The 14,525-nt window shown below is 42.3% G+C and overlaps 1 protein-coding gene across 1 annotated transcript in view; it reads right to left on the bottom strand.

The window, feature by feature from the left end:
- Positions 1 to 11,608, bottom strand: part of gria3a (glutamate receptor, ionotropic, AMPA 3a) — a 71,787-nt gene extending 60,179 nt beyond the window's left edge. The window contains exons 1-2 of the mRNA XM_053442465.1: positions 11,385 to 11,608; positions 9,956 to 10,114 (exon numbers count right to left, since the gene is read on the bottom strand). Of these exons, the coding sequence (XP_053298440.1) occupies positions 9,956 to 10,114; positions 11,385 to 11,472 (247 nt within the window). The 5' untranslated portion in view covers positions 11,473 to 11,608. The remainder of the gene's footprint in view (positions 1 to 9,955; positions 10,115 to 11,384) is intronic.
- Between the last annotated feature and the right edge of the window lie 2,917 nt (positions 11,609 to 14,525).

Below are 14,525 nucleotides of genomic sequence, written 5' to 3'. Positions count from 1 at the left end.
TTTGGACTGCAGGCTCTGTGCCTCTCTGTTCGCACTGCTAACACAGTCTTTACATCCATGATTGATTGAAATCCAACTGGGGCAAATTCACCCCTTCACATTCCATCCACTCCCATCGTGTTTTCTCCATCACCTAGCACGCCCCTCTGCCTGTCATTACTGTGTCATTACTTTGCCATTATACCGTCGGTATCCGGCGTTCTCCCTCAACCTCCGCTTCTCTGCTTCTCTCCACTTCTCTCCACCTCGTCAAACTTAAACATGTGGATAAAGCAGCTCCTGTGGCACCAGCGCTCTCACGTCAGCAGCTCAGAGCTTCACAGCTTTCAGGGTCTCTGCTGTTGTGGAATCTTTTCTGGGTCTATCATAAGACCGATGTATAGGGATCAACTTGTGCAGTGTATGCACAGTAGAACAAAGTGAATTCTTCAGGCCCTGTTGCTGACTCTGAGGGGGAATGGAGAGTAGCTGCTGTCCCCATGCAGCGAGGAAATGAAACCTGATGCATATAAGAAAGTGTGAATAAGGAGAGTGATAGAGGAGTCACACTGAGATAAGGGAGGGAACTTTTTCGGACCAAGCCCCTGGGGAGAGATTCAAGGTTTGAAGGACTATGCTTCTGCATTTGCACAAAGCAAGGACAGCAATTCTACTTTCCGGGATGATTACAAATAAACCTGTTTATGTGTTTTCTTCTGCCCGGTGGAAAGTTATTTTCCGACCTCTTTCTTTTCTGAGATCAGTGCTTGCGGCAACACCGGAGGAGAAAAAAAGCCGAGCAGCAAGACTTCAATTTGATCCCCTGTCCCGCCCGGTCACCCGGGGTCACATGTTTAGTAAGAGAAGAGAGGCAGAGCAGGCAGAGCACACATGCAGCTGCTGTCCCAAAATTGCCAACTCATACAGGACGGGGTCAAGAGAAAATGGAATCAGTGAATATATCCACCAAATTTTTTATTATAATGATAACATGATGTGCAGAATGTGCACCGACTGAGGAGACAGTTACACTGTTGCACTGTGACGCCTGAGTCATATCAGATGTATGTAATTCTGCCCTTAAATCAAATCAGGACTATTTTCTATTCATCTATTCAAGCCTTATAGCTACATAGAGGATAATAACATTATGCAGAACATTGTTTCATGCCCTTGGACCCCAACAAATTGGAATTACTTGGACTTTTCACCATATAACAGCAGGAATTACTGTCAGTCAGGGTGCGGCTTTGCTTTAAGCTAAATGCTAACACTTGATATGAACATCACAAAATCACAGTGGCAACACTAACTCTCTGATACTAAGCAGGTCTGATGGTTCTAACGATCACCATCTCAAATATATGGAGATTAGTGTGTTTACATTAGCTAATTAGCTCATTAGCACTGAACAGAGTAGAGCAGAGGGAGGCTGAAGGACGTGTTATTAGTTTAGCAGGTATTTTTGTCAGAAAGCAGCGGAGGGTTGGACAGATTGAGACTGACCTGCTGACGACCCTGTAGTTTTAGGCCTCAGTTTCAGAACAAATCCCGTAAAAGTGACGGACACTCTGGGAACTCAGTGTTTCCTCGTGGAAATGAACTGGGCAACTACGCTGTGCCGCTCTCCAGATGATGATTTGCAGGATAAGAATACACAGGCAACATCACTGCTCTCTTATTCCAGGTAATGTGCATCCTTAGCGTTCTGCCGTCAAGTTGCTAATAGTGTCAGCAGGACAGGATGTTGCGAGAATATTTCTGTGTCTGAATCAGGAGCTTGGACACTTGGCAAGGTGTCGCAGGTGTTTTCCAAACAGTCTCAGTATTGACAGTTCACAAAGAACTAAGTGCTTCTGCTTGTTTGGAGAGACGGGGGTTGTTGTCTGTCCAAAACGCATTGGAGAGAAGAGAACACAGCAAGGCACACAGAAGAGTTCACATCACGGAGACACAGAGAACCACCCACTTGCATGGACAACACGTACAAATCTTTCAATATACCATCATCGCTACTTGTGAACATGTCTGCAAATAAAATGTTCCTCTGCACTGAAGACGAGGAGAAAGCAGCAGGGTCTTGAATGGACAAGTATCAAATCAAAGGCCACATTAAAAACATGCATATGTAAGTCAGTGAAGGTCTGAGCACTGAACAAAACTGTCTACAAAACTGTGCAACTGTGCCCATCCTGACCCTGAACATGGTTGATGTCTGTGTTCAAAGCAGAAGAACACTTCACACATCTGTTTCATGAGACAGGAATAAAGGCAACATTTGTTTTTAAAAGCTAAATCAATTTCTGTCCCATGTCATTCTCAATGATATATATATTTATATATGTACCATAATCTTTAGACCGAATTGACTTAATTGTTATCCCCTGACTCCTCCTCTTGTGACGTGTTAAGGTCACAATTATATCTGAGATCTGATCTTTGATAGATTTCCAAGATATTTGGTTCAAATCTTCCTGTCACCTTGTGCATGAATCTATTCTACTTAACTATGATCCAGCGTTGTCATGAGGTCAAACCTTTAATCTGTCCATTAACCTGTCTATACTAATCCTCATGATCTAATCTTAGCATTTTAACGTGCTATACTATGATGGTAGCATTTTACCTGCTTCACATCAGAATTGTTACTGAGAGCAAGTTAACATGCTGACACCTGCATTTAGCCCAAACCACCAGATACAGCCCCCGTACACTGCTTTAGGGTTTCTGTTTAGTGGCCATATAACATTTTTTAGGCGATATTTCCAACATTATTAAAGAACTTTTAAAAAATGACTCCTTTCAAAAATCTCATCTGCTCCTTCCACTGATAGGACACAGTTACAACCTAACCCTAGTTCCATTTTACCGGAAAAATCCCAGTCAGCTTTTGTTTTGAAATGAAAATCTCACTGAGGTGCACCCAGTTCAAACGATCTCCATGTTATGACATTTCAGTGTTTCATATTTTTATCCGCATTACAGCCTGCATTGTTGTGCAATTCGTCTCAGTTGACCAACCACAGCGTAAGCGCGAGGCATATAGGGACTGGAGCCTGAGTAGGTGTTTCTCCTCAGGCAGTGTGGTTGCAAGTTGGCTGGAATTCCCTCCTCTCCACAGATCATAGCTTTGTAAGGAGCACATATTTTTCTTTCACCGGGCCACCCCCTGCAGATACCCATTATGAACACATAAAAAAGCGGGGCTAACACTCGTTGGATTAGCTCTAATCTGAGAAATACAAATGGATACAGCCCACATGCTAAAGCAACATGACAGAAGGAAATCTACAGCAGCGATCCACAGACAGGGCCTGTGGCTACTGGAGCCTCGTATGAAAGAATCCACTTTAATATTGCACTGCACTGCAGTAAGAGCGCTGCTAACACTCCACCTACACATGCTTTGCATATATTGCAAAAAAGAGAAAAACACCATCCAAGGACCACAATCACAGGAGACAGAGCAATCAATACCCTGGACTTAAAAAGTGCAGAAGACACCGGGAAATACATCAAGAGAATGCAAATGTTTGGAAAGTGAAGGATCTGGTGACTCTGTGCAGACTCAATACAAAATATATTTATTAAGATTGTAATAAATCCATTTCCATCATCTCTAACCAACTGTTATGGTCAATATTGTATAATAATATGACTTAAGACTTACTATGGATAATAATTTGGATGAATAAAGCTAACAACGTATCAACTATGAATAACAAATAATCTAAAGCTTAAATTCTTGTTTCAGGTACATTAAGAATTAATAATTTCTTCACATTTAACAATACAATTTCCATAAAACTTTTACAAAGGTATAAGAGAAGCCTGTCCTTTAGCTAATTCACCGATCCCGTGGGATCTTTTGGTTTTCTTGTTTCTTCCACCCGTGTGGTTCACTTCGCAACTCGTTGTCCTTGGATAATCTCAGGTTTAAAAAAACTAATTATTGAATAACAACAGAGCTCTGAGAGGCAGCCACGCTGAAGGACGTTGTGTAAGACTGCAACAAACTGCTGCAGCATCACTGTAGCTTGTCAGTAGTGATCACCGTCGCTCTGTTACAGCACTGGCATGTAAGCCCATTCTGATGCACAGGATGAAAGACTAACTGCACATCTCCAGTGGCTTGCCCCCAAACCTATTCAGCACTGCTCCGCCATTTTGCAGCATTATATGACCAGCCAGTGCTGAGAGGCTCAGTTTAAGAAAAAAACATGAAAGAGGATCCTTTTTTTCGCCTGGTGGGCCGAATTCTGGATTTTCTTGGTTTTATACGCTGGCGTCTTCAGTCAAAGGATGTTTAAAAGCCTCTATTGTGGTCAAGGCCATTTATTTAGCATCAATACTCCCTTGTTCAAAGAGAGGTGATGCATTTATGATGCATGATGACCCATGAGTGCTGCACTGCCCTACAGCAAAATGTCCAAAAAGGCTCTTATTAAAGCAAGGGTCAAACTATCTGTTCATGTCAGTGAACGTATCATTGCCTGTGACTGACATCCCTCTCTTGTTAGATAAGATTATTCCAAAGACATTACAGAAGCTCACATGTGTGTGTTACGCTTAATAATGGCAACACCATGACGAATCGGAGGATGAGCGCTCGTCAACTCGGGGCAGGTCATGCAAACTGACAGGACTCCGGCCGCAGCCGCAGCAACGCAGATATTTTTATCGGTGCATCACGATAAAGGGACAACGCTTTTGGGTGAGTTTCTCTCTCTATTCAGGGGGGCTCCCAAATCCAGAGGTTCCATTCGCAGCTTTCACGTGTAAACACAAGCGCCTGTCAGAATACATAAACGCAGGGATTGAATCGGGGGCATTCGGAGTGCAGCGTAAAAGCCGAGAGTGGACGAGTTCTGCTTCTGATTATCAGTCACCCCGCTGACACTGATGCGGCTACAGTGTGTGTGGATTAAGATAGAAACCATCATGCAGAATGCTCTCCCTCGGGCCAAACTATTTGACAACCATGTCTCTGGTGCTCATGCATCATTCATAAGTTGTCGGTTTAAATTAGTTCTAAGAGTTATGATGGATCTGAGGTTATGCATTGTTTGCTTACATCCCTGGATGTTTGTTTTGCTACGGCTAACACAGCAAACACGATGTAAAGTGTTGCCAAATTGTTATTTGCCTTTTGATGTTTGCAAAAGCTCTGACGCTCTAATGATCCACTTGATGATCTTTTTTCTTCCGTAAACCACAGCTTCTGAAGTAATAACTGCTTTTTAGTTGTTAGATTCTTAAAATCTTCCTTGAATGGTTTAGCTTTTTGGGGAAATGCACTCACTTGCTTTCTGGCCAAGAGTTAGACATTAATATTGATATATGAAGCTACTGCCAGCAGCCGCTTAGCTTAGCAGACAAGAAACCTATGTCTCATGTTGTTATGCTAATGATTGGGTGGACGATAAGGTCTCATCCGTCTACACTCTCATCTGTCAGACAGTCGGTGGCGATACGATCACAAGCAGAAAAGCGTTACAATAAAAGCCGTCCGGGATTCGTCCGTTACTTTTGACAGAACAAGGGGCAGACTACCTTTTTCTCTGCCCTTTAGTATTAACAGCTTTCGACTCGCCCACCTTTTCATGAAGACTTCTAGATCTATCTTATTAAATATTTACAGAATGTTTACTCTGGGCTAGCTCCAAACGAATTGTCCTCATGACAGAGATGTCGCTAGTGTGGCTGATATGTCTCTGTTTACATTCCACTCGAGGCTTTGAATATGACCATATCAGAATTGGCAAATTTCAGTATATTTAGTCAAATTTTTACATAAAAACAATTCAATCTGTTGCAAATACTACCCTTTCATGTTAACTTATAACTCATTTAGTCTAATGGGGCTGACAGATAGAGTGCACTTGCTGAACTGTGGCCAATTAAGTTAGTTTAGTTGTTTTTTCCAACCAATAGATTCATTGTGTGAAGATATTATTTCACTATGACTACAGCTAAGCAGCTGTTGTAGCTATGCCTCGAGAATTGTATAGAGAATAAAAACTATTCCTTTAAATGATGTATGAAATATTATGTACCATAGATGATTAACTCAATATCACAATTCAGTGTACGACTAACTCTGAATTACTTTCTTTTCTGAGTCACTTTCTTAGAAATCACATATGACCACTCTCCTTTCACATGCAGCTATTCTGCTCTAATATCACATTTGTAATTGTCTGTTGCTCTTCTTCTATCCCCAGCCTGCATTGCTTTTATGCTGATACCAAGGTAAGATAATACTAATAACAACAACTTTTTCACAAGATTTCCTTATTAGGACACAGCTTATGAGTCAAAGAATTCACTGTAGTCTTAAAAATGCCGAAAGAAAAGTAGAAGAAGAAGTCGGAGAAGAGGAGGAGGAGGAGGAGGAGAAGGAGGATATCTGGCTGCATTAACTGGTCTATGCTGCATTAGTGGGACTATGCATTGCCTACACATTGAAGAGCTCTAACATCAGCCTCTGTCTGAGTGGCATAGCACTGGTTGAGTCATATCAGAGGGAGGATAGGTGGCCATAACAGATTATTTAATAGGCATCATACATTAATACTGACGCTTCATCAAATCAAAGTTCATCTCTGGAGGAAATTCAGGCCCAAACATCCATCCTGCCTCCCACTTTAGGAGAGTGAAAGGAGAACATCTTAAAACATATGGCCTTTTCACAAAAGTGGCTCAACAGATGGAAATGTATAAACTAAATTAAGCTTACAGATCACTCAGAAATTTAAATTCATGCATTTTACACTTCGCGTTAATGTGAGAAGCAGTGTAAGGCTAAACACAGAAGCGTAATCATGTGTCGAATAAACGTCTGATAACACAAATGCTTTATTTCCTCTGTCCTCCCTGTCACCACAACCAGAACATCACCACCATCCACCATCTCTCCCTGCCCTGACCTCAGTCTTTAATGGATACAAGCCTCCTGTTTCTACATGTATGCACACCCCATCCCTGCCTGCGGCACGGTGTCACATCAATAAGTTCTGCAGCCTCACTCCAGCCACAAATTGGAGAGATAATAAACACAGCGAGGCTCTCTTTGTCAGACTCAATCCAGTTACACTGACTGCAAATGCTACTGCTAGTACTATTGGCCGTTTGCATGTTGTTGTTTTCTAACTATAATATCTGCGTTGCGAGCGTCGAACTGAAAATTCTGCATCTCTGCTCAGAGGAAGTTGGAGAATCAGGCTTGTATTAGAGGAGAGCGACTGCGATAGAGAAAATGAAAGCTTGGTGAAGATTGATTTTTCCATAGAGGACAACAAACTGGAGCAGCACACACACACACACACACACACACACACACACACACACACACACACACACACACAAACACACACACTGCTGCTACTGCTGCTGGACTATAGCGTTCCATCTATTGATCCCTATTGCCAATAACCGGAGTAATTTTCCAACAGGGATTTGTAACAATCATTATATCCTGACCCAGCTGGGGGGTAGCAATGTTGTCCTACAAAAGGTTCAACAAATGAGCTATGGACAAAAAGTAGTTCCTCTATTTTATACAACCGCTTGCCTCTATTATTTATTTCATATTACAGAGGGAGTTTTGTAGACAATCCCACAAATGTCTCAGTCATTTCAACGTTTTATGATGTTATGAAAATGTACGAATTGTGAGCTGTAGGAAAGCAGAGCAATGACTAACCTTTAACTGCTGCCAGAATAGAAATGCGGCAGTTCATAATGATCACATTCAGTTGCTACATCAACACCTGCCAGGGAAACAGGATATTATACAATCCAGATGACTATAATAAGAATTGTGGAGCTTGGTGCCTTTTCAAGCAACGGCTTAGTCATAAACTGGCCTGACTGGTCTGCTCAATGAGCCACTGACTGGTCTTTTTCTACTGGAGAGCATTTAGCATCAGTCCTCTAGCTTCATCTGGCATCAGCACATCTCGCTGGAGTTAATCCTCCTGATTATCTCTTTTTTCTTGTCATCCTTCAGAAGGAAAAACCTTTAGATTCTTTCAAAAACAATCAATTGAAGTTCATTCAAAGTTAAGCTCTGGCTATGGTCTAAAATGTTAATAGTCTGAGCCAGATCCAGGCCACTATTTTCATTAATGTACTCTACAGGGTGCCAAATGTGGCAGACCAGCATCGTAACAACAACCTGCATTCCAAGTAGTATCCTGTGCAATAAATACAAGACTCACTATATATATTATACATAAAATATAAATCCCATATATGTAATAAAACTAATAATAATAATACTTCCTTAAAATTAACAACAGGCCCCGTAATGTCCTTTATCCGTGAACTGGTCAAGCCGAGCATGTAGCATTCATCTCTTCCTCAACAGCAACTGATGAAGTGCCCTTGAGCTAAGCACCGACCCCACAGCTGCTCCAGCGTAATTACTCAGCAGCCGACAGTCCAAGGCTGTGGTTGAACAGGGCATCAGCGTCAAGGTGTGAGTGTGCAAATATGTTTGTGTAACGTGTATGTGTAATCCTGCATCTGCCTGCAGCTTCTCCCCAAGGCTGCTCCTTGTTCCCTGCCACACACACACACACACACCCACACACACACACACACACACACACACACACACACACACACACACACACACACACACACCAACAACCACATGCCTTCAACAGCTATTCAGATTTTTGTATCGTAACCAAGCCTTTGATTTATTAGTTTACACTTTTGCTCAATTTCCTCTGTTTTTTCAGGCCATTTCCTCACTTCATTAGGTTACACAGGCATCTCTGCAGCAGCTGACAGCCGTCGGAGGGCAGCAGCTGATCCTTAAGCATGAAGTGTGAAGTGCAGTTGGTGGGAAGAAGGATAACAAATTAATTCTCCAGACAGATCTTAAAGCCCTGCATGGCAGAGGAGTGACTGGTAGACCAATTATGAAGCCATCTCGCACTCCGCAGCCGTTCCGATCAGATCCGTCATGTTTGTGGAGATGACTACAAGGATTACAGCATGTTACAGTTGATACGTTAGACTATTTATCTGTCAAAAGTGCAGCCGGATAAATTTGCACCGCTGTGCAGCTGGTATAACATAATGTGATGTTTTAAATCATTATCACAGGGACTGACAATCAAGAGGCAACAGCCTAAGGTTGACTACAAGTCTAGATTGTATTAGACTAGAAGTAACAAAATGTCATTGTCAACTAGATTGTCAATCAGTAGAGCGCATACCAGATGCAATCACTTCCTTAGATAGGCCAGATTGTTCTAAATCCATTATTCCCTGAGAAAATAAACAAAAATGCAGAAAACTCACAATCTCCACATGGTGACAAAAGTGATACAAAATAATCCTGGATCAGCTCTTTTATACGTTTTCTGGGTTTTTCTGGGCCCATGTCCCAAACCAAGTTCCTGCCGAAATTGTCGTTTTTGTATAATCTTGTTTAAAAACCAACCAACCAAGCAACAAATGAACAGGGGTCAAATATCTAGCCAGTTTATCAAGGTGCAGATCTGAAGGTTACTTTGGGACATTTATTTGACCGTGGTGAAAGACGAGATCAAGTTTGCAGGACGCAAACAATTGAACCTTTAGCCACCGCCACAATTAAACGTGCAGCCATCACCCGAAGCCACACAACATGACAGCAGCCAGAGCAGCAATGTTTGTGTTTTCCCATCTTTCCAGCACAGTCATGTAAGTGCTGCTCATCAGCTCCTCTGGAATTACTGAATTACTACAATAATCACTGTGTTTGGCCAATTAGAGGCAGTCATGCTCCATCATCCCGCCGGTCAATGAGGCAGGGCACTTGGCCAGCGACCGTCCACTTCATTCAAACCCCAAATTCAGTTCATAAATAATATTCAACTTTTTAAAACCAAAACAACAGCGTTGAACGCGTTGTCCCGGTGTTTCTCACACAGAGACTGGTCTTACTGAGAGGTTTATATAGTGTGTAGCTACTCACAGGCATGTGTGACAGAGAAGCTGTTTGAGGACTCCAGGTTGTCGACATTGTAATTGAGGTGGAAGGGTTTCTCCGTCGCATTCTGGTTGGTGTTGTACAGCTGCACAGCAAACCTGAAGGCGCTGTGCTCCTGCACTGTAGAGCGCATGAAAAGTCCACCTGCAAGGGAGAGATGTCATATACTGTTACGGAAGCCCATTTCTGACAAGTGAAAGAAAAAAGAGACGAATGCTAAATCAAAATGATGAGATGGTAAGTCATTGAGCTCATTATTTTGAGAGGTTAAGTCTTTAAATTGTTGCCCAACTTATTTTAAGATAGTAACCTAATCCTTGAATTACTGTTACTCAAGCAAGTTTGCCCGCAGCATCGTTTGTGTTTACTCGCAGGAACTTGTGTGAGTCACACAAATAAACACAACCCGAGACTATTCACCTGTTTCTCCTCCAGAAAAGAGGACATGAGGACAACCACTGGCGGAAGTTACTGCAATTGCGTTGTATATGTTGTGCAGACAATTGAGAGGCCAGTGCCATTGTGTGTGTCTGTGTGTGTGTGTATGTGTGTGTGTGTGTGTGTGTGTGTGTGTGTGTGTGTGTGTGTGTGTGTGTGTGTGTGTGTGTGTGTGTGTGTGTGTGCATGTGTGTGTGTTCCTCAGGACCATCCACAGGTGCACACAGCTCTTGGGTCGTCTCCAGGAACTGTGTGTGGATGACATCTACATCAGGACCTGACGAGTGGCCAGTTTGGTGACCTGCTAGCTCGGATCAGTGCCAACACCTGTCTCTGGTGAGTTTCATTCTCAAAGCCGATTGGCTTCTGCGACATCGCATCACACACGTTTTTCGCTCGAATATTGTAACTCTAGAGAGTGACGTGAATGATGCGATCGCCGTCTGCACGAGCGTCGCGAAATTCGCATCCATTTGTGCGTTAGCTTTGTATGTGATCTCATTTAATGAAACACACCACTTGTCGTCATTTTGAGATAGCAAATCGTTTTTTGTTATTGAATTAGTCACTCTCTTAGTACTCTTCTCATCATATTGACTTACAGGATTTTTCTCTACAAAGTGGCAGCAATGGGCTTCCATACATTCCCAACATACACATGCAGTATGCACTTTGAATTTCCTTGAGAGGCACAGCACCTATTAATTGACTTCTTTCGAAACAGATAACTACATCAGTTAGAAGTCAGTGTGTCACCACTCACTGCAGATTTTGACCGTTTGGATCAACTCTATTTTTAACCAATCCGCCCACAAAGACGCGCAAAAACCTGCAGCATCCAGGATTCAAGAGAAGTCAACTTGGCAGTGATGCACAGAACTAAATCAATGTGTGCAGCCCACAGAGACGTGTCCTATTTAGACTGTGTGAACAAAGAGATGTGCGTGCGGGGCTGAGAGGATCCCGGAGAACTTACCGATGTTGATCTGATTCGGAAAACCTGCCAGCGAGTGACCCGCAAAACGCAACAAAACGAGGACTGTCGCTAATGCGCGATGCCACATCTTTCTCCGAGAAGTGAAACCAACTCGTGGCGTGGACGTGACGGAGGAAGAGGAGCAGGGAGAAGCATGTACACGGGCTGGTTATGCGCAAAGAAATCCACAAGATGCGGCGGCGGCTCGTTCTCTCACTCACTCACTCACTGTGTGCACCCACGTTGAATGTGTGCCAGCGCAACTGCAGCGCCAACCTCTCTCTCTCTCTCTCTCTCTCTCTCTCTCTCTCTCTCTCTCTCTCTCTCTCTCTCTCTCTTCTCCCCCTCTCTCTTTCGCTTTCTCTCTCTCCTGATGCTGATGCTGGAGACACACAGCCAATGTTTAATCTCAAAGATGGAGGAGGTGGAGGAGGCGGAGGAGAAGGAGGAGAAGGGGAAGCGGATCTTCTTACTGGGGATAAAGACCTTTGAGGTGGACCACGGAGAGAGAGAGATGAGGGATGGAGGGATGGATGGATGGGTGGATGGAGGAAGAGGAGGAGAGGAGGGGGGGTATCAAACTTAGCCTAACGTTGAATTATAATAAGAGCAGCCACCCGTCTTCCTCTTCACGTCACTGCAGAGTTGGTGTGTGAGGCGGTGCAGCTGTGTGTGTCTGTGTGTGTATGTGTGTGTGTGTGTGTATGTGTGTGTGTGTGTGTGTGTGTGTGTGTGTGTGTGTGTGTGTGTGTGTGTGTGTGTGTGTGTGTGTGTGTGTGTGTGTGTGTGTGGTGCAAAGCCACAGCACAGCAGCACCACACTTACACACATATCTAGTTCTCCAATGCTAATTTATGTGTGTGCTTGTGTGTGTATTTGTAAATCTATAGTGAGGTTGTAGGGATCAGCTAAGGCATTCATTATGTCACAGAATGTCCTCACAAAGATTGAAATACAAGAATGTCTTCTATCCATCCATCCATCCATCCATCCATCCATCCATCCATCCATCCGCCACACATGCTGAACAGTATCAGCATGATGTTAGGCTGTCCCCTGCAGGTGTTTGAGTGCAGAGACTTTAGATGTTGGAGCTCATGTACTGATTTATTACTATTTAATCACTACTTGCCCATTGTCCTCTTTAATGTTTTATTTATATATATATATATATATACAAATACAAATATATATACAGTATACAAAAAGGAGGGTGTATTTAAATGACTAACATGAGTGAGTCCATTAGGACTCTAGTATATATATATATACTAGAGTCTAGTATATACTAGTATATATATATATATATATATATATACTAGAGTCCTAATGGACTATATGGAGTATATATATATATATATATATATATATACTAGAGTCCTAATGGACTCACTCATGTTAGTCATTTAAATACACCCTCCTTTTTGTCTTCAGGCTGAACAGCTGATGTAGGGTGTCCAGAAGATGCAATTTAATTTGTATGTGACTGAATTCATCATTGATATTAGGTTCATTTTCCCATCTTTAGATTGATCAAGGTGTTGTGAGTTTCAAGAAAATAGCCGATTGCTTTCGCCAATTAAAACGTGACTCTATATATACGAAATGCCTGAAGTTAATGTCATTTTTTAGCTCATAATATTAAGAGAATGTCTTTAAAACTGGCAAAACAGCAATGTTTCCCACAGAATTTGATTAAATCTAATTGTTGGTAGCGGAGAACACATGCAGGATGTTTCCTTTTCACAGTGATAGGTACAACACATTCTCACATAAAAGAGAGAACTGCATTGATGCCACTTGAGGGAACGCACTGTCTGCAACTAAAACTAGGAGTTCTGACTGTCTGCATGGACAAGATATATAAGAGTATGGCGACCCACTAAAGCCTTTAATGAGAATCACTGAACAGATCCGAGCAGATAAATCTTTGACCTTGTGGAATCTGTGGTTTAACATAGTCCATCCAATTATTACGCCCCCTACTAGACACAGAGATTGTGCTCCGCCTGACAATCAGACTCGTAACACAGGAGTCGATACCGACACTGTTGCACCAGCAGTGTAGCACCCACCCTTTGATTCCCAGGTTACGTCTGGCCCTAAAAGTTTACAATGTCACCGAACCTTCAGCCAATCACAAACCAGCTCCATACATCAAGAGCTGGATACAATTATACTAAAGCAGTTGCGCATGACTTGGTGCAAACACCACAAACTTGATGTTGTATTCTTATTTAACTGGCTCTGGTTGAAAACACTGCAGTTCTATTCATTAATGTCTAAAATCAATAGTGAGTAATGTTCGCAGCGTGAGCTATAAGCATCCAGAGGTTTACCAACAGAGTAAACAGAGTATGGCTTTTCTGTTTACAGGTGATGGTCATGTCTTTGAATTTAATTGTTATTATTTATAGTGCCTCATAGCAGACTCCATGCTTTAGTATGCACAGGAATGGGATTTAAATCTACCAAAACACAGTCGTTTTTTCAGGACATTAAAGTTGCGCTCACTCCAGTATTGCTTACTCAATATGGGCGACTCTTACATTCCCCTAGATTAGCTGAGCAATACAATACTAATTATTATCTGAGTGTGATTAGTTGCAACAGGGTCGCATGTGTATTATATATTTATATACAGTATATGTTGGAATGGTATAATTCATTACAGCTTCCTATTTAGATTACTGCAAAAGCAGCACAGCGGAACAGGCTACACAGAGTCTGTGCTTATTGATCTGGATGTGATTTAATGCTTGGCATACAGCTCTAATGTTTCTGAGGACACAGTAAGTAGAACAACTGCACCATCATTTAGTTCAATTGAATGGAAGACAATGCTATGTGGATGCTATGACCTTTTTAGGGACGTGCACCACTGTGTGTGTAGATCGTTGATGTGGCACTTGAAAAATGATCCAATTAGTTTCAGGTCACTTGTTGCTGCGCTCAAGATTGTTCAAATTAAATTCTTGGAAAACATACATATACCAGAGGAAAGAAACAACAACGGGTAAAGTGTAGCCCCAAGTTTAGCCCACAGTGTAACCTGCATGAACTACACTTTACTAAATTATCCATGCTGCTGAACCAGATAATGTAATGTAGAAAACAAATGATTGGTGCAGTCAAGGCTAG

Source organism: Pleuronectes platessa, chromosome 15 (genome assembly GCF_947347685.1).
Source record: "Pleuronectes platessa chromosome 15, fPlePla1.1, whole genome shotgun sequence".
Lineage (NCBI taxonomy): Eukaryota > Metazoa > Chordata > Actinopteri > Pleuronectiformes > Pleuronectidae > Pleuronectes > Pleuronectes platessa.
This window is presented reverse-complemented; position numbering and strand designations above follow the sequence as displayed.